At 48.3% G+C, this 20,398-nt stretch overlaps 2 protein-coding genes across 4 annotated transcripts in view; both read right to left on the bottom strand.

Moving 5' to 3' along the window:
- LOC148506597 (proteasome subunit beta type-7-like) overlaps positions 1–1,531 on the bottom strand; it is a 33,485-nt gene extending 31,954 nt beyond the window's left edge. Inside the window, exon 1 of the mRNA XM_088446562.1 lies at positions 1,254–1,531. Coding sequence (XP_088302688.1) covers positions 1,254–1,318 — 65 coding nt within the window. The 5' untranslated portion in view covers positions 1,319–1,531. The remainder of the gene's footprint in view (positions 1–1,253) is intronic.
- Positions 1,532–15,908: 14,377 nt separating this feature from the next.
- Positions 15,909–20,398, bottom strand: part of LOC148506596 (complement C4-like) — a 117,164-nt gene continuing 112,674 nt past the window's right edge. For all 3 annotated transcript variants that reach the window (XM_088446675.1, XM_088446677.1, XM_088446678.1), the window contains 2 exons: positions 16,281–16,410; positions 15,909–16,158 (listed from right to left, as the gene is read on the bottom strand). In XM_088446675.1, the coding sequence (XP_088302801.1) occupies positions 16,017–16,158; positions 16,281–16,410 (272 nt within the window). In that variant the 3' untranslated portion in view covers positions 15,909–16,016. The remainder of the gene's footprint in view (positions 16,159–16,280; positions 16,411–20,398) is intronic.

The following is a 20,398-nucleotide window of genomic DNA, read 5'->3' as shown; positions in this document are numbered from 1 at the left end:
CCCCAGGCTAAAAGTTGGCAGCCAGCCCATGGCGGTAGGGTATGGTCAGCCACAAGCTCTGCATTTGCTTCCTATGGTACTCGATGTTACATACACTTCCTGCAGATGACGTGCATAAGTGGGCGTCTTAAGACAGGCTGGTGGGCGTCTTAATACACACCGCAATCGCATGCCAAGACAGAGTGGCCGTGCTAATGCCTTGCCGTGCGATCGCCTGCCTTTGCCGGATTTGCATACGCTGGGTGCGAGCGAACGCATCTAGCAAGCGGGTCTGAATCGAGCCCTCAGACCAATAAACTTTACCGTTTAAGCACCTACAAATTTGAAATACAGAAGTGAACATTACCAGTCGCATTTGCCAGAAGGGCTGGTGCTGGGATTCCAAACTTTGTTATAATGGCTGCTCAGTGGTCAGCCTCCAAGTCCTATACTCCAGCCAAAACGCTGTCGGTCCCTAGTGACGTACTGGCACAGTGGGAACTCGGACACAATAGTGATAAGTCTGTTTGCGGAGTACAAATTGCTTATTTTCGCAATGGAACTGAGGGTATGCAAGTACAGGCGATGCATAGTCTTACACATTTCACTTGCGCCTCCACTTACGATTAGAGACGTGCAGTAACTGGGTTGTCACAGGGTGCCTACAGGTTAGCAATGTCCAGTGAGGGCGTGTTGCTGCAGCTACGAGCCATGCCAAATTGGGCACACGTGTAAATACACCTGTTACCTGGTGTATCATGTATTCGCAGATGATGATGATGAGGAGTAACAAGCCAAGCTTACTAATAGCGGGCACCACAAAATGCACACAACATGCCTACGTGGGTATATACGTATTTATTTCCATGCTGGTAATATAGGTGCAGAGCAATGCGGTTTTACGTAGAGATTTTTAGTGCTATAATCCATAGTTTTAATCATAATAATAATTTTCCCATGATATAAGCTTCACATTAGCTGTAATTAGCACAACGCATGACGACGGGCACCTACAGCTATATAACCTTATGTGAGACGTGGAAGGAAGTGTGGGTGGATTTTATGGCCTCTGCAAACTACAGATCACACGGGTGTCCCCGCTTTTATATTTCAGAATGATGTTACCCCAGACATGGCCTGGTCCTTGCAGCAGACAGACCCCCCCCACACACACACACCCCACCTGTGCCTCGTTCTCATTGCACTCACAGCAAAGTATAATGACAGCAGTCATACAGCCTCAGTACTCATTAGTAATCTGTGGGGTAACTTACCTGAGGCAGTTCTCAAAGTTGAACCCTCCTTGTGGGGGCTGAAATCTAGAGCTCGTTGGTAGCATCAGGGCTGGTCCTGGTTTCCTAACTGGAGTAGTTGTATTGTCTTGTGTCTGTCGCTTCCTCCTGCAGTGTTCCCAGCACTTTTGTCTCTTTTCTGTTTCTTATAAAGCCCCCCAATTGCTCTCACCTTTCTACCTACAGTTTATATCTGTGCCAACCCACACCCTGCGCTCTCTTTCTGTGACCCTGTCTCATGTACTCCTTCTTCGTCTTCCCTCTCTGCCTCCTGTTAATCTAACTTTAACTGTAATCTGCTTTCACTTTCATCTTCTTACAAATCAGATGATTGTCACATACACACACACAGAGGCCAGCATCGCTGAGTACAAGCTATCATATCACAAGCATTATTCACCGCCCTGCACTCTGATCTGGCACCTTCCTCAGGGACGACTATCGTACACCGATGGTTTGTAACCATCGATGTTTATGATCCGGTGGGGAGGGTTTTGCCATGCGAGCCCCCTACGATGCAGAAACATTGCACTTTCTGATTAATCTGAGTGCAATATTTTCTAGCGCTCCCCACAGGCGAATGCAAATGGTTAACTGTAAAGCGCTTCGTAATGCGTTTGGCATTATATAAAAGTTATTATTAATAATAATAATATCTATAATATGTTGCAGAAGGGGCTGTATTATCTCACCAGACCCTGAGGTGGGACAGAGAAGCAGAAGCTACCAGATGGTTTATACTATATTTGGCACGTTTCTTTCCCTGGAGAGGATGTGCCAGGTGATCGGGATGGGGATGGGGCACCGCAAATGGCATCAATGCAGACCCACCCCCTTGTGACGCGATTCATAGCGTATTGGATCATCATGCTCCACTTCCCACTTTTGCCTGTAAAGCGTTGCGGGAGAATTGTCCACTTTTCCGTGACCCGGGAGACTGTATCTCTACTTCGAGAGTCTCCCAGTGATTCAAGACATACTTGTCTACTCTCCCGGGACTGTCGGGAGCCTCCCGAAAATTGGGTGCTGGGTGCCAGCACCCCACAAGAGTAGGCAAGGTTCCAGCATTGTCCACCCGCCCGCCTGCGCCCGAACGTGAAAGTGGATGGCTTGCGGGCGATGGCGCGATTTGCACTGAATCGCGTCCTCATAGCCACGCCCCCTGATTTGTAATGCCAAAAATATCGGCATTATAAAGCTGGGAGGCGGGGCCACAATGACGCGATCATGCTGACACTACCCCGCTCCGCCCACTTCAGCTGCCCCCACCGTCCCTGCTGCCCTGATCTGGCAGACCCATCCCAGAGGGGGCTGCCAGAATGTCGGTAAGTATGGTTCAAGGAGAGTGGACAAGTACGGTTTATCCAGGGCTACTGCAAGGTAGGAGATGAGGATAATCCCCTACCCTCCCCCCCCCAGTCACAAAGGGGTTACTTATTTATTTGCTATTATACTTCTGTTATGGTTTTATGCTCAATGTTTCGAGGTAAAACCCTCGAACTTGATAGTTCTTTACATAATATATCATGCATTATTGCTCTCTTGCACAACCTGTTTATAAAGGCAGAATTTGCAAGACGACACAGACATACTAGGGGCTTTCCAGGATAGTTACTTTCAGTTTGAAGAAAGGGCAAGGCTACAAGTCAGGGATCCAGATTGCAGACGGTGTTTATGATGATACAGACATGGCGGTGGTTGAGGGCACATTCATTCATTTCTGAAAACTGGTGATTAGTAAAAAAAAAAAAAGGCGCTGTAAGCTACTGTATAACAACTAATCAGGTTCCTTCTGTCATTTTTCCATTAAGGGTTAAATTAAAGCAAGTATTTGTATTACAATTACTGCCCATGCACGTAGCATGCTATGCAGACATAATTACCTACTCTCCCAAAATGTGCAGGAGACTCAAAAATTTGGGGGGAGTCCACCAAAAACCCTGTAGGAGTTCACTTACTTCCTAGTGAAATGGGTGGGACGGTGTGCATAATCTGACATGTTTCTATGAGAATCCTCCTAGAGGTCAATACAATTAGGTGCGAGGTGCGATTTGCTGTTTTCATTGCGAATTCATTTTGCAATCCAATTAGCAACCAGTCATAGCGAATTCGCATTTTTCCATTCGTACTTTCCCGGGTGGAAGTTGGAAGGGACAATGAGGGGAATTCAATTAGAGGCAAAATTTTCGCCTGTCCGACTTTTTGCTTCATTCGCCTGTTTCAGAGGCGAATTCATTCCGTGCGCGTCTACGCTTTTCGCCTAATTCAATTGCAAAACAGGCGAAAACGGAAATAGGCGAATGCGGAACAGGCGAAAAGTACTGAAAGAATTGGGGAAATCAGTCTGTACCCCAGAAAAAGATACATTAACATAGGGAATCAATATAGATGTGTACTAATAGCCCTAATAAAGCTATTTTGGGTACTTAGGTTGTGTAAATTGCTTGCTATTAGCATCTGTGTAAAAGTGGTGAAGAATGGCATAAAGCAGTATTTTTTGGTGAAAATAAGTATCCCAGTCAAATTTGGGGTACTTGAAAATGGGTACTAGCATGTTTTTATGTCTCTTAAATGAACTTTTTAAAAACATGAAAAATCCACCTGCTGCATGCACCTGCAATCCCAAAAACACCTGACCCATACTTGGGGGACCCCAAGTATGGGTCAGGTGTTTTTGGGATTGCAGGTGCATGCAGCAAGTCTATTTCGCTACTTTTTATGTTTATCCCCTCACTTTTTAAATTTTCACCCCAAAAATGACATGTCTTTTTTGGGGTGTTCTTAGATTTTTTTTTTTTTTTTTGCAGATTTGTCCTTTGGGGGGCTGTCCCAAGGGTTCTGAGTCGTTTACCCACGTTTGCACCCCAAAATAAAGATTTTGCATTTCTTTTCACCTGCTATTGATTGGAGAATCTTTTTTGGAGAATTGTTTCCGCTTAGGCGAAACTGTCCTGGAATTGAATTTGGTGAATTTTTTTAGGCAAAATTTTCTCAAAATAACAGGTGCAAAAGGCTTTTTGCCTCTAATTGAATATGGCCCAATGTGCTGAACCCCTTGGACACCCCCCTAACGACTAATTAGGCATTTAGACATTTCCAATTAGCTTAATTACTCCAATAATTACGTTATCAACTTTTTCATTGGTTTAACCATCCCAAATTTAATTACAGTAATTTTTTAAATTGAAAAATAATTGCTTTTTATAATTTTTTTAAAAATGTTTAAAGTATCCTCAAAGTACCCCAAAATCACTTTGTTTTCCTACTTTTTGTTTTGCATTTTTCTTTTGAGATTAAATGACAAAAAGATTTCTTTTTTTCTTTTTTTTCTTTTGTATTTCTTCAAAAATCAGCCATTTTACACCATTTAAAAACCAACCTTCAGTACTTTCCTAATGCCCACAAACAGCCTTCTATACAGTCCTGCTAACAAAATTATTAATTTTGGGGGGGGGTCCAGGATGGTCTTTGCACTTTTTCATGCACTTCTCTAACATCGCATTTGTCAGTCAATTCGCAAGTACTGCGATTAGGCATTTTTAATTGGATTGGAGAAATCTCGGGTGCGCGCATTCGTGTGAAGTCATGCAACGTCATTAAACAAACTCGCAATTCGCACCTAATTGGATTGACCCTATAGATGGTCAATTTTCAGCATTACGCTGCAACGGAGCGGCGGCCTAATGGTGAGAAGCGACTGCCCCACCCCCATCACCGGTCAGTTGCATTTCCCTTAAGGCAGTGGCGTCCCTCCCTGCGGTGTCACCCGTTGGGGGGAGGGACGTGGCCTCGTGATAATGGGCGTGGCTTCACAGGACAGGGGCGTGGCCCCGTGCCCCGATCCCTGTGGTCCTGTTCTTAATATTACTGTAGGGGGGTGGGTGCAGGGGGTGCTGACTGCCTTGTGTTGCAGTACCGGCTCCCTCACAGTGTCAGGAGCCAGGTGCTGCACTTAATACTACAATGCAGCACCCGGCTCCTGTCACTGTGGGGGAGTGTCAGTGTGCTCCTTGGTGTCACCCCTCGGCATGTGACACCCAGGTGCGGCCCGCACCCCCCTTGTGACACCACTGCCCTAAGGACATCTCCTGGAAAGGGAGGGAGTAACGAAAAATAGGCAAGTACGACGTTATGTAGTATCCGGGATCTGGGGCCTGATTCTTAGTCAGAATGCTGATATTCGTGCGAATGGTCAATGTTTTTCAACTTTGCATTGTGTCCACGAAGCTAAAAACTCGTACAATGCATGCATCCTACTGTAGCTATTGAGACGCACGGCCTCAGAAATGTTTTGGAAATGTGTTGAGCATTCCTGGGCGGTGGCTATTCAGACGTACAGCGATGGTCCATCTTCTGGGCGTGTTATGGGAGTGTCGCTGGCATGTCGCGGAACTGATTGTGAACTCAGGCCCGATTCAGACCCGCTCGCTAGGCTGCGTTCGCATGCAGCTGGCCGATTTTCGCTATCTGCCCATGCGTAAAAGACCAGTCACTTCGATCGGGAAGTGATCGCACGTTAAACTTAGATGGCTCGCTAAAATGAGTGACAGGATGAGCCGTTTGTGGGTGGTGACAGGGGAAGGTCGATGAAAATGGGGGTGTGGATGTGCGAATGCAGGCGTTCCTGAGCGTTAGAACGCCGTTTCAGGGGCGTGCATAATTAAGACACAGCATCATAGTACACGTCACATGGCTGTGTTACACACAGCAGCACTCGCAGTGCTTGCAGTAGGATATGGTCAACCACAAGTGCTGCATATGGGAAGAGATACCATTCAGCGTGTGTGCTTAGCCAGGCAAGGGACTGGTTCATAATAGACTCTCCCAAACCCTGGGTAATTATTGAAAGGGAACTTTTGCTTCCTTTTCCCCTTCCTGATCTATTCTGGCTGCCCTCTTCTGAAATCTCCTTCAGACCGGGATTCTGTAAAGCAGTTCAGACTGCAATAGTGTGTTGGCATGCCTGTGTTTCCTTAGATGAAGAAATCTCCCTGCCCTCTCCTAATCTCTCTCTCCAATCAATAGCCAATTTGATCCCTGATATGCACTTAGGTTCATGGGTGGAGGCGGGCCTCTCTTCTTTGGGGGATGTATTCACGGAGGAGGATTTTGCTTCTTTTGTGTCCCTTCAAAATCAATTTGGTTTAACGAGGCAGGACTTTCATAAATACTTACAGCTGAGAATTGGTTGCACAGTCACCTCCCTTCTCCACTTAAAAAGCCCGCCTTCCCATCACTGCTGCTGATTCGCTTATGATCCTCTAATCACAAATGTGGTATATCTTGGTGGTATCAGTATCAGATAATGTCAAATAAAAAAGGGAAACTTCCGTGTCAACTTAAATGGGAGAGGGATCTGGCTGTGAACCTTTCTGATGAGGACTGGAATATTATTTTTCATTCCAGTTTTACTATATCCAAATGTATTAATCGTTCAGAAATGTATTAGAAATTACTTCAGAGAGCATATTTTACACCTGAAAGGCAACATAAAATCTGGCCCTCTGTCTCTCAATATTGTTGGAGAGGTTGTGGTTTGGTGGGAGACATCTTTCATGTCTTTTGGTCCTGTCCTCTGCTTCGCCCCCTGTGGAATACGGTATTTTTTATGATAAGTAAAATAGTTGGCGTAACCATTCAGGCGGAGCTTCTAATTGCTTTATTCCACTTTTATCCTGGAGAATTATCACGTGGCGAGAGATATACTATGGGTCAAGTGTTAATTGCTATGAAAGCTACAATTGCTCAGAGGTGGAAGACAGCCTCTCTCCCCAACATCACAATCATAGAAAACAAGATCCATAAGCATTTTGTTTTTGAAACAACAGATACCAAATACTCCTCCTCCGCCAACTCCATCCATATGAGATGGTTTAAATGGGGAGAATATAGGGAAAAACAAGGCCATTCCACCATTTATAGCATTCTGGTTGATCTCGGTGTTCACTGTTCACCTTACTCAGATTCGGGGTAGTCCCATTAACTGACTATTTAGTATCTCATCTATACTTGTTGTGAAGTGTATTATAAAACATTTTTCTTCTCTTAAAATGTTTATGTATTAATTATATGTAAACTGACCAAGATTGATTTATTTTGTGATATGCAATATGTCTGGCTTTCCCCTCTTCCCTTCTTTTTATTTCTGTATCCCCATTTCTTTGTATTAAACTTTCAATAAAAATTATAAAAAAAAAAAAAAAGCAGGGAGACACATAAAGTCTCGCAATGTCAGAAATTCGGAAGCTATTACATTTAGCCTCCGTGGAATAATTCTTGAGAAAATATGGACTAGAGCATCAAATGACCATTGCTATACTCCTGAGCAAAACAATGTAAGTGAACAAGCAAACTATAAACTAGTGGAGAAAGCAAGATGTATGCTGAAGGATGCAGGCTTAGAAAAACAGTTTTGGGGGAAGCTGTGTCTACAGAAGTTTATCTCAAAAATTATTCTCCTACAGTTGCCCCAAAGGACATAACACCTATTGAAACCTGGTCAAAAATAAGTGTAAAATATCTTAGAACTTTAGGAAGTACTGCCTACATACACGTACCAAAAGAAAGAAGATGCAAGTTGAATTCAAATCAGTAAAGTGCATCACGCTTGACTGTTGTCATGAAAGTAAAGGCTACAGATTATGGAATCCAAGTACTAAAAAGCTTCTCAAGTCCAGAGATATTATATTCAAATAAACATCACAAGTTGTAGAAAAGCTAGACATTAATATGCAGAACAAATATGTGTCACTCTACATGCCAGCAGCTGAGATGTATCTGAACCAGAAGCTACCAGCATGTAAGTTAAACTACAGAAAAGGTCTTCTGTAAAATCAAATATTGGCATACCACCTAGGAGGTATGGTGAAGAATTCACAATTATTACTTTAAGTGAACCTCAGAATGTTCAAGAAGCACAGTCAAGAGCTGATTGGAATGAGTGGCTCAGCAATAGATAAGGAGATGGAGTCATTTATACATGGATCATGGGTCAAAGGTCAAGCCATTGCAAGACAGTCAAAACTAAGTGGGTATTCTGCAGAAAGGTGAAGGCAAATGGGAGCATTGCATGCTACAAGGCCCGATAAGTTGAAAAAGGTTACACCAAAAAATCAGGGATTGATTTACATTATACTCCGGTAGCAAAATACAGCACCTTCTTCGGCTTTGCTAAATGGTGAACTGACAGAGGAAATATATATGGAGCCGCCAGAGCACTAAAGGGAAAAAATGTTTAAAGAAGGGGAAGTCTGCCTACTTAAAAGGGGATTATATGGTCTAAAGCAGAGTGGTCGATGCTGGTATATTAAATTAGACGCTGTATTACAAGAAATGGGCTTTGAACGATCAAAGATGGATCACTGTCTTTACCACAAACACATACAAAAAAAAAAGCTCTTCATCATTGTAATATATGTGGACGACTTGCTATTGGGAGGCCAAGAAGAGCATATTAAGGAGGTGAAGGGTTTACTTGGACAGAGGTTCAATATGAAAGACTCTGGTCCAGCCAGTGACGTGTGCGGTCAGGTGAGGCAGGTTTGCAGAGCCTTTCCTGTCATACTCAGGTTTTTGTTATAATTTTTATAGTCAAAACTTGTTATAAATATCTTCTTTGTATCATTCTAATAATTTTTATAGTCAAGACTTTGGAGTAAAAAGTGTATGGCAGGTGAGGCACTGCCTCCCCTGTCAATATATACCACACATCCCTGATCAAAACTCACCAAATTTCCAGTACTATATACTGCTGCACCTTTGTATAATGCCCACATAAACCTTCGGGTTCATATATGTATGTTTAAATCTGGCTTCGATTCTAGCCAGTGCCTCCCCATCCATTTGCCTGGCTGGGGAGGCACCGCACATCACTGGGTCCAGCACATTATCTACTCACCCTAAGGAGCAATCAAGACCCTGAGAAAGGTATCATATCTGTCGACCAACAAACTTATGTTGAAAATATATAGGAGAAATATGGGATGTCAGATGCCAAACTGATAAGCACACCCATTGATAAAAATACAAAGTTGACCAAGGAGATGTCACCTAAGGATGAAAAGGAGGCTCAGGACATGAAGTATGTCCCATATGAAAATGCCATTGGACACCTAATGTACGCAAGTGTTGGGACTAGTCCTGATCTCACCCATGCAGTGAGCAAAATGAGTCAATTTGCCACTAACCCAGGAAGACAACATTGGACAGTTTCAGTGGAATCTTGATGGTGGAATCCCAATTGTTGAGAGTTGGGAACTACTAAGTGAGTGATTGGCAGCGGAGATTGAACGTCACTCAAGTATTTTGGTGGTAAAGAGCATGAGAGATCAGTAGTTACAGAGAGATACTGGGTAAAGAATTGGCTTCTTTAAGGTTGGCAAAATGCGTTGCATGTTTTCCGGAGATTGGGCATGCATCAGTGGACAGAGATTGGCTAAATATTTGAGCTAGAGGCAGGAATGGCATGCAGTGGAGAGAGAGGGAAGAAGTGTAGTAAGGAATTTGGCACAATCAGGGCTGTGTGTGCTCAGGGGCAGCAGACCTTAACTGTCCGGATGCTATGGTGGGGTCCCGCTGGTGGAGGTGCGGGCACTTGGAGATCTGCGCTGCGTGCCAGGGGATTCCGGAGGCATACTTCCCTGAATGCTTGTGGTGAGTCTGGGTCAGGTCTGGCAGTGCTGCAGCGTGACATGGGGGCTGCCATCTTAGATTTCATCATGTGACACATTCCAGCCAATCCAGGCAGAGCATTCCGGGAGTCCTAGCAAACAATCCTGCACTTCCTCCGGGTATTTAAGAGCTGATCTGCAGTCCTTTCTTTGCCAGTGCAACGTTATTCCCAGCTCTTGCTGGGTGCTAGTTCTCTGTGCTCCTTGCTGTGTTTCCAGGCCAGTTTGCCATTAAGACTCTGCCTGCTTCAGGTTCCAGTTATCATCGTTTAACCGTGTGCAGCAGCGCTTCTCCTGGCTTACGCTCCCAGTTGGGATCCCTGCTAAGGTCCACGACATCAGAGTCCCCTCCGGCTATCCAGTTACCTACAGTCGGTACCCACATGCCTTCCTGGGTACACGGCCGTCTGAGTCACTCACTATCTAACGGGCCACTCATGAGCAGTACTCCTCTCAAGCCAGCGTCCTTCCAATTCCAGAAGTCTGTTCATCAATCCGCTCCTGATTCCACTCCGGGTCCAAGTCCACAATCATCCGTGACAGAATTGGGTCAAGCAGGCAGGTTGTTGGAGCAGCACATGATGAGATGAGTGCGGGTACTTTATAATCGGATACTGGAGAATGAAATGAGGGGGGGGGTAATGGGGAGTGTAAGAAATTATTGATGTGTATGGGATCCGACATGAGGATATTTCTTCTCCAATGGAGTCCATTTTGACTTTGAGGTAGGTGGCAGAATCACAGGCTGTGACGGAGTGGAAGGATGTGCAGATGAGCAGAAGACTGAGTGGAAGATGGCAAAGAATGTTGGCAGAGAACAGTAAGAGTGTGTTCGGGCAAATGCGGGTAATGCAGACAACAAAGACGCATACAATATGCAGAGGTCATGAGGTGGATATTTGATGTGTGCTTGACCCCTGCAAGTACACATTGGGGATGATGATTGGCTGCCTCTCCCAATGAGCTGAGTGCATCTGATCCCTCCCACTGATACTATTAGTTTTAGTATTATTAGTGTGGCTGCTGCAATCTTTTTGCAGTGTTTTATTGTATTTACTGTCTATTGTCTTTCACATTTATACATACTATTTTATTATTTATTAATATCACTGTCCAGAAACAGAATGACATTTGTATGATACTTCATTAAAGTACTATAATGGGCATTAATATATTAGAAACACTATGGAACCACATCTCTTACCATAAACCTAGCACTTATACTACTGTTCTGTCCTGACATAAAAACATTGCTTACTGCAAGAGTCACAATCGCATGTGTTATAAAATTCAGCTATCTACATGTCAGATTACTGTAAGAGGTACTGTTCAATTTTCCCATAACCGTATCAAGGGCCTGATTCAGACCCGCTCGTGAGCGCATTGCGCTGGCAAGCGGGTCGATGGTGGACCAATGCGCACGCGGAAATCACTCGCTCCGGGGCTCGCAACAAAAGATGTTGATTGACAGCTCGCCCTGTTTTGTAGGCGGGTAGGGGGGGTGGCTGTACAAACGGAGGCGTTCCCGAAGGAACACCTGCCGTTTGTGGGCGGCCCTACTGACATCACTCGTGATGTCAGTAGTGGACTTCCGGCTCTATTAGAGCAGGAACTCCACTTGGCATTGCGAGTGCTGAGACCCTACCACAAGGGTCTCCTCGCAATGCCGATGGTCGCGATAATCGCGACCATCGCCAGGCCGCTCGCACAAGCTGTGGGTGCTCACCCACAGCTCTGCGAGCGGCCTGGAGGCCGGAATTTTTTAAAAAATGGACGCCCTGATTCAGAGTGAGTGCACGCAATTAGTGTGCGCCTCTGAATCAGGCCCCAAGTTCACAGCGATCAGCTGAAGCTTGTGTTTTAAAAATATGGAAGATATGTTGTTTCAGTGTTTGTGTTATATTACCCACACAACACCTCTTGTTTAGTGTGAATGGAAATCTGTAATTATCTCTCCAACTGTTTCAATGTAGTATGGTATTAGCTGCACTTTATTTTGGCGTAGTTGGCAGGATCAGGTTAGTATGTGGAGTTGGCATAATGGGTACTGCCAGTAATTCTATCCCTGGCACACTTTCAGTGATTGTGAGCCAATGGGTGTAGTATTGACAAACATACGTTAAATATATTTGGAGGTACCAATATCTGACCACCAAGAGAGGGAGGAAGAGTTCAGAGCACTGCCTTGTATCTAATCACAAGCCCATCACATGTACCTGGAAAGCTCTCCTACACTTACATGTAGTGGAAAGATCAACTCTGGATGATCTCACCTATTTATAGGAGTTCTACAAGTACCATACATACCAGGAATCAGAAGAAGAGACTCTTTAACAGTTAGATGTGACCATAAGAGTTGAATATCTATTTTGCTGAGAAATGCCCCACGATATTGGATTTTCCAGCTGATTTTGCAAACCAATTTGTGTCAAGCTTTAGAACCCTTTCATTTCCTTTCAAGCCCGTAAGACTGAGACCATATAGTAATAACACAAGGATAACTCCATTCCAACACTGTATATTGCACATATCGCTGAGTTTTGAACTCACCAACATTAGAGGGAGCCTAAAAAGTGCTTATGGACACCTTGATAGCTGTAAAATAATGACCTCATGGCTGTACTGATAAGTGTAAGCGGTATAAGGTGCTCTTCCCGTTTATCATGGACTGGCTGAGGACCTCCTGACAATGCTGGCTGTGTGTGTATCATAGACAATAAGAGACAACTCATGTATCCACAAAGTGCGGTGACTGCACATAGCTTGGATAATTACGGCACAGCAACACCGATCCTTTTACTGCTCAGCCCTATGGGGGTGTGAGGTTATAATGGTGACGTGGAGCCTGTGATGAGCCGCTGTTACCAGTGTGTCTACAGCATTCCCACTGCACATTGCAGATTTTGGGCCTAATTCACTACGGATCTCTATTTGGCTTATACACACGCAACGCAGTTGCTAATATCAGCGGTGATTTTTAAATATTTGCATTGCGATCGCAGCCTGACATAAGGACGCCCACATCCCTTTTCTCACATCAGTATACTTGGCCAACATAGAAACACAATCGATAACATCGAGTAACATACGCACAGTTAATGAAGCCCAGACCTTACTCAGGAATTGCTTCTGCGCACGCTATGAGTCCTCAGGCGGCACCTGGTATCGCAGTGCCTAATTTATGCACGCCCCTGCAACAGCATTGAAAGGCACTGGCACGCCTGCATTCACCCAACCGCCCCCCCTCCCCCCCATCATCACCCACAAATGGCACTTCCTGTCAATCACTCTGGCGTTCCTTGCTGAATTCTCCCCTTGCGTTCCATGCTGAATCAGGCCCTCAGTCCCTCTAACCCACTGCATCCCTACCGACCATCTTGATTTTGGCGGGAGAGTCCCTCTTTTTTGTCTCTGTCTCACCATTCCACCCGTGCGCCGCAATGTGTTTGCATATGCAGACGTCCAGCAGAACGTAAAGCCGCCCACCTCGAAGCTGCGTGAAAGCTAAGGGTAGACCTGACCCTGCCGCAGGACTTGAGAGATTCCAGCACGCAGAGAGGCGCCCAACTGCGTGCGGCGCCGCTGAGATTCATTTATGCACTCCCCGTAACGGCGTGCGAACGCACAGGCACGCCTGCGTTCGGCCGACCACCGCCCTGTCGCCACTCACAAACGACACTTCCAGTCAATCATCATTGAAAGTCTCTGCGGGCTCCCTGCGTACTCTGAGATAGCCCTTAGCGTACTCTGCAACCTGTTCGCGCACACGCAGTGCGATGCAAACACATGTGCAGATCGCAAACATCGGCTCGCACCGTGCATTCTCCCCTTGCGTTCCATGCTGAATCAGGCCCTCAGTCCCTCTAACCCACTGCATCCCTACCGACCACCTTGATTTTGGCGGGAGAGTCCCTCTTTTTGGAGTCCCTCTTTTTGTGCTCTGTCTCACCATTCCACCCGTGCGCCGCAATGTCTGCTCTGGAGAGCAGCGGGAGAGAACAAGCCTCCTATACTCCCCCGAGTATGGGGGGCTTGTTCTCTCCCGCTGCTCTGCAGAGCAAGCGGTAATTAGATGCCATACACATGTGCGCATCATCTATTCAGTGGAGAAAGGGACAGGGGGTATGAGAGGGGGAGGAGGGAGCGCTGGGCATGCCCCCAGCATGATGAAAATGGGGGGCCATGGCATTTCCCACAAAGTAACGCCTCTTTGCCATGAGACCACACCCATTGTTGCAAGACCACACCCCCTTTTTTCTGGCCAGGTGCGCTGCAGAGTCCCAACCGCCACATCATAAATGTTGGGAGCTATACCACTGCCATATACTGTATATGGGACATTTCGCTAACAAGTGACCTTATCCTGAAGAGAGCACATCTGATGGTTTTCTCTATGCCAGTTAGAGGCTTCACAGTGCTGACTGCAATTTGCTTAACAAAGGATGAGACTGTGAATACTCACCATGAGTCAGTTACAGGGGCGTATTACCACCAGAGGGGGCCCGTGTGCGAGCCCCATCCTCTGAGCAGTGCCCCAGAAAGCGCATCTGACCTTTTGCCGGCAAGCAGTTCCGTCCTCCACGGGGGGAAGCAGTCGGGAAGCCGACGGACGAAATCCCGACCGCCGGCTTCCCGACTGTCTAATCCCGGCAAGGTACTGACAGGCGGCAAAATCCCGAGGCCTGTCATTAGACTTACACCGGGAGCCCGACACTCGGCATACCGATCAAAGGTAAGCCGGGTGCCGGGCGTGGACAGCCGCAGGGGGGAGGGTTAGGTTAGGGGCTCCTGGGGGGGACCTAGGGTTAGGCACCCCCCCCGGGAGAGTTAGGGTTAGGCTAGGGGAAGGAGGGGCTAGGGTTAGGCACCCCTGGGGGAAGGTTAGGGTTAGGCACCCCCTGGGAGACTTAGGGTTAGGCTGCGGGGAAGGGGGGGTTAGGTTTAGGCACTTAGAGGGGGGTTAGGATTAGGCACTTGGGAGGGAGGTTAGGGTTAGGCACACCTAAAGGAGGGTTAGGGTAGGGAATTAGGTTAGCGATACTTAACAGAAAGAACGATCAGGATTTTCACCTCTGCCGGGCTGACGCTGTCGAGATTAGAACCGCCGGCCACGCGGCTGCCGGTAAATCATACTGTATCCCCTCCACGGCTCAATCTTCCCAGTGATATTTGGAAAGGATGGTCCTGTGGCAGAGTCTTTGCTTTCACTGCGTGGCACTATCTTCCCAAAGATGTAACTGGGAAGATGGTGCCACAGACGAGGAGGGACCCGCTTTCCAGAGCGAGGCAAGTATGCTACAGTATGTGTGCAGTGAGGGGTCCCACTGTCCCCAAGGGCCGATGTACCCATTATAAATATGCCAATGGTCAGTAATGGATTGTATACTGCAAGTTTATTCAATATGAACAAAGCTGGTGAGTTAGTTACTAACTGGAGCACTGTGCCAAGATTGGGGGGGGGGGCAAGGACATCGGAAAGAGGGGTTTAGCCTGGCGGGCACCTCTCCTCATTCACACTGTGTACAAGGCTTGTACTGTATTGTGTGGTTTTGTAATCGCCCAATTTTATCACTATGTTTACGTTCTGTAAGCTAGGGACACAGGGCCTATCCATTGCGGATCACAACTACGATGGCAGATGCGATTACGCACGCAGACTCGTTGCCAAAATATCCCCTTACGCCCATCCGTAATATTTTGCAAGTCTGTGAAACCATCGATAACAGCGAGTACAATCGGAGCCTCACGCATAATTACAACAGCTCTGACCTTACTCAGAATTTGCTAACCTCATCGCACGCAGTGAGAGCTCAAGCTGCGTATGGCGTCGCAGTGGCTAATATATGCACACCCCTGTAACGGCATTCAAACACACATATGACAATTGGCCATCTGCGTGCGTAATCGCAGTTGCGATCTGTAATGAATCAGGCCCATAGTCCTGCAGGAATGATTATAAACAAACCGATGATTATAAAACACCTTTATTGGTTTATTGAAGACAAAATCTGGAAGAATAAAAAGGCAACAGTTACCTATAAGTTAGCGAGATCAGATGACAATTAATTAGAGATGGTTACACCATACAGCCATTGCTGTGATAGTTGTCCATGAAGTTAATCACGTTGGTGCACTCATTGCGGTAACGAGTGGCCTTGCAGGTGTCGGCGCTGGCTAATTCCTCGATCCACGAATTCTTGTCCAGGAAATATCTCATCCTGGATGGGGCAATGGGGACAAAGAGAAATTAGACAGGAACAAAATGACGGGACAACATGTAGCAAGACACGGATAAGGAGATACAGTTGTACTAGCAGTGATTATCGGTCGCATCACGCACCCGCCATTCTCGTCCGTGGTTTGCCCATCCTGCCCCATAATCAGATACTCCTTTGTCGCAAGGCGCATTTTGCATGCCGCACGTTGATAGAAGTACCGGGTGTCTCCTTTAGCGATGGTCTCATCCGTGTCTAGAGAGGTGGAAGCATAGGCAGGGTAAATGGTGAGATATACAAGGCTCCATTATGTGTTCTGGATTTAATCTTTTATATTATAGTGACACGCTTACTGTAATTGCTATCACAGTATTCTCCCTGTATCATTGTGACAATGAAATTACATTATAAAGAGCTGAAGGTACAGCCTACAGCATTATATAACACAAGATACATCTTCCCATTCTACGGTAATGCCAGGTAAAAATTAATCAAGCACGGTCCCAGCGTCACAGTTCCCTCGACCATCGGGCTACTCAGACAGTCGATTATCGATGGATCTGCGACTGCCGCTGCATATTTGTACGCGGTTACTTGGATCTGCGAGGCTACTGGTGGGCGTCTCATTACATGTCCAAGTGGCTGTAGCACAGCTGTGATTGCATTAGTGGCCACATCTGAATCAGGCCTAATATTACTGTGCAGACACTTTAGGGCCTGATTCGGAGATGGACGGAAGAGCGTTGGCGCACACAAGCAGCTGTGTAATTCCATCCATCTAAAATGCTAATGCATCAGCAGGTGTCTGTAGGAAACAGACCCCTCCTTGCTGCATCTGCGATCCCAGCACTGTGACCGAGGTCCTGGGATCACCATTGTGACCAATGTTCCCCGGCACCGGACTCTTGCTCCTTATTTCTCTGTCCTCCCTCTGTGCTCCTCTCCACCCATTGCACCTCCCCTCACAGCAGCACACCTCCCCTCACACATCCCCTCACAGCAGCACACCTCCCCTCACACCTCCCCTCACAGCAGCACACCTCCCCTCACACCTCCCCTCACAGCAACACACCTTCCCTCACACCGACCCTCACAACAGCACACCTCCCCTCACACTTCCCCTCACAGCAGCACACCACCCTCACACTTCCCCTCACAGCAACACTCACCTCCCCTCCCTTCACAGCAGCACTCTCCTCCCTTCCCTGCAGCACACCTCTCCTCCCCTCCACGTACCTGCCCCTGATTGGCTAGCGGCCGGTGGCAAATTTACACAGATGCCTGCAACTTGTTGATAGGCACTGGGGCAGCCCCAGCGCTGGTCAACAAGTTGCAGATGTCTATTTAAATTCAGCCGTGAGCCAATCACGGCTCGCAGATCGCTGCAATCAGAGGCGACCGACAACATTTTGAATTTGGCGCCTATTGGGCGGCCGCGTGCAGGGGTGGTGAGGTGTGATAAGAGGTGTGCTGCAGGGAGGGGAGGTGTGAGGAGAAGTGAGTGTTGCTGTGAGGGGAGGGATGGTATGAGGAGAGGTGTGCTGCAGGGAGGGGATCTGAGGTGTGAGGAGAAGTGAGTGTTGCTGTGAGGGGAGGAAAGGTGTGAGGAGAGGTGTGCTGCAGGGAGGGGATCTGAGGTGTGAGGAGAAGTGAGTGTTGCTGTGAGGGGAGGGAAGGTGTGAGGAGAGGTGTGCTGCATGGAGGGGAGGTGAGGTGTGAGGAGAAGTGAGTGTTGCTGTGAGGGGAGGAAAGGTGTGAGGAGAGGTGTGCTGCAGGGAGGGGAGGTGAGGAGTGAGGAGAAGTGAGTGTTGCTGTGAGGGGAGGGAAGGTGTGAGGAGAGATGTGCTGCATGGAGGGAAGGTGAGGTGTGAGGAGAAGTGAGTGTTGCTGTGAGGGGAAGGAAGGTGTGAGGAGAGGTGTGCTGCAGGGAGGGGAGGTGAGGTGTGAGGAGAAGTGAGTGTTGCTGTGAGGGGAGGGAAGGTGTGAGGAGAGGTGTGCTGCAGAGAGGGGATCTGAGGTGTGAGGAGAAGTGAGTGTTGCTGTGAGGGGAGGGAAGGTGTGAGGAGATGTGTGCTGCAGGGAGGGGAGGTGAGGTGTGAGGAGAAGTGAGTGTTGCTGTGAGAGGAGGGAAGGTGTGAGGAGAGGTGTGCTGCAGGGAGGGGAGGTGAGGTGTCAGAACAAGTGTGTGTAGCTGTGAGGGGAGGGAAGGTGTGAGGAGAGGTGTGCTGCAGGGAGGGGAGGAGAGGTGTGAGGAGAAGTGAGTGTAGCTGTGAGGGGAGGAAAGGTGTGAGGAGAGATGTGCTGCAGGCAGGTGAGGTGAGGTGTGAGGAGAAGTGAGTGTAGCTGTGAGGGGAGGGAAGGTGTGAGGAGAGGTGTGCTGCAGGGAGGTGAGGTGTGAGGAGAAGTGAGTGTTGCTGTGAGGGGAGGGAAGGTGTGAGGAGAGGTGTGCTGCAGGGAGGGGAGGTGAGGTGGGAGGAGAAGTGAGTGGTGCTGTGAGGGGAGGGAAGGTGTGAGGAGAGGTGCTGCAGGGAGGGGGGGTGAGGTGTGAGGAGAAGTGAGTGTTGCTGTGAAGGGAGGGAAGTTGTGAGGAGAGGTGCTGCAGGGAGGGGAGGTGAGGTGTGAGGAGAAGTGAGTGTTGCTGTGAGAGGAGGGAAGGTGTGAGGAGAGGTGTGCTGCAGGGAGGGGAGGTGAGGTGTCAGAACAAGTGTGTGTAGCTGTGAGGGGAGGGAAGGTGTGAGGAGAGGTGTGCTGCAGGGAGGGGAGGTGAGGTGTGAGGAGAAGTGAGTGTAGCTGTGAGGGGAGGAAAGGTGTGAGGAGAGATGTGCTGCAGGCAGGTGAGGTGAGGTGTGAGGAGAAGTGAGTGTAGCTGTGAGGGGAGGGAAGGTGTGAGGAGAGGTGTGCTGCAGGGAGGGGAGGTGAGGTGTGAGGAGAAGTGAGTGTAGCTGTGAGGGGAGGAAAGGTGTGAGGAGAGGTGTGCTGCAGGGAGGAGAGGTGAGGTGTGAGGAGAAGTGAGTGTTGCTGTGAGGGGAGGGAAGGTGTGAGGAGAGGTGTGCTGCAGGGAGGTGAGGTGTGAGGAGAAGTGAGTGTTGCTGTGAGGGGAGGGAAGGTGTGAGGAGAGGTGTGCTGCAGGGAGGGGAGGTGAGGTGGGAGGAGAAGTGAGTGGTGCTGTGAGGGGAGGGAAGGTGTGAGGAGAGGTGCTGCAGGGAGGGGGGGTGAGGTGTGAGGAGAAGTGAGTGTTGCTGTGAAGGGAGGGAAGTTGTGAGGAGAGGTGCTGCAGGGAGGGGAGGTGAGGTGTGAGGAGAAGTGAGTGTTGCTGTGAGGGGAGGGAAGGTGTGAGGAGAGGTGTGCTGCAGGGAAGGGAGGTGAGGTGTGAGAAGTGAGTGTTGCTGTGAGGGGAGGGAAGGTGTGAGGAGAGGTGCTGCAGGGAGGGGAGGTGAGGTGTGAGGAGAAGTGAGTGTTGCTGTGAGGGGAGGGAAGGTGTGAGGAGAGGTGTGTTGCAGGGAGGTGTGGTGTGAGGAGAAGTGAGTGATGCTGTGAAGGGAGGGAAGGTGTGAGGAGAGGTGTGCTGCAGGGAGGGGAGGTGAGAAGTGAGAAGTGAGTGTTGCTGTGAGGGGAGGAAAGGTGTGAGGAGAGGTGTGTTGCAGGGAGGGGAGGTGAGGTGGGAGGAGAAGTGAGTGTTGCTGTGAGGGGAGGGAAGGTGTGAGGAGAGGTGCTGCAGGGAGGGGAGGTGAGGTGTGAGGATAAGAGAGTGTTGCTGTGAGGGGAGGGAAGGTGTGAGGAGAGGTGTGCTGCAGGGAAGGGAGGTGAGGTGTGAGGAGAAGTGAGTATTGCTGTGAGGGGAGGGAAGGTGTGAGAAGAGGTGCTGCAGGGAGGGGAGGTGAGAGGAGAAGTGAGTGTTGCTGTGAGGGGAGGGAAGGTGTGAGGAGAGGTGTGTTGCAGGGAGGTGAGGTGTGAGGAGAAGTGAGTGATGCTGTGAGGGGAGGGAAGGTGTGAGGAGATGTGTGCTGCAGGGAGGGGAGGTGAGGTGTGAGGAGAAGTGAGTGTTGCTGTGAGGGGAGGGGAGGTGTGAGGGGAGGTGTGCTGCAGGGACGGGAGGTGAGGTGTGAGGACAAGTGAGTGTTGCTGTGAGAGGAGGGAAGGTGTGAGGAGAGGTGTGCTGCAGGGAGGTGAGGTGTGAGGAGAAGTGAGTGCTGCTGTGAGGGGAGGGAAGGTGTGAGGAGAGGTGTGCTGCAGGGAGGGGAGG

The sequence above is a fragment of the Taudactylus pleione genome, unplaced genomic scaffold (assembly GCF_031769625.1).
Source record: "Taudactylus pleione unplaced genomic scaffold, aTauple2 ptg000400l, whole genome shotgun sequence".
Taxonomy (NCBI): Eukaryota; Metazoa; Chordata; class Amphibia; order Anura; family Myobatrachidae; genus Taudactylus; species Taudactylus pleione.
This window is presented reverse-complemented; position numbering and strand designations above follow the sequence as displayed.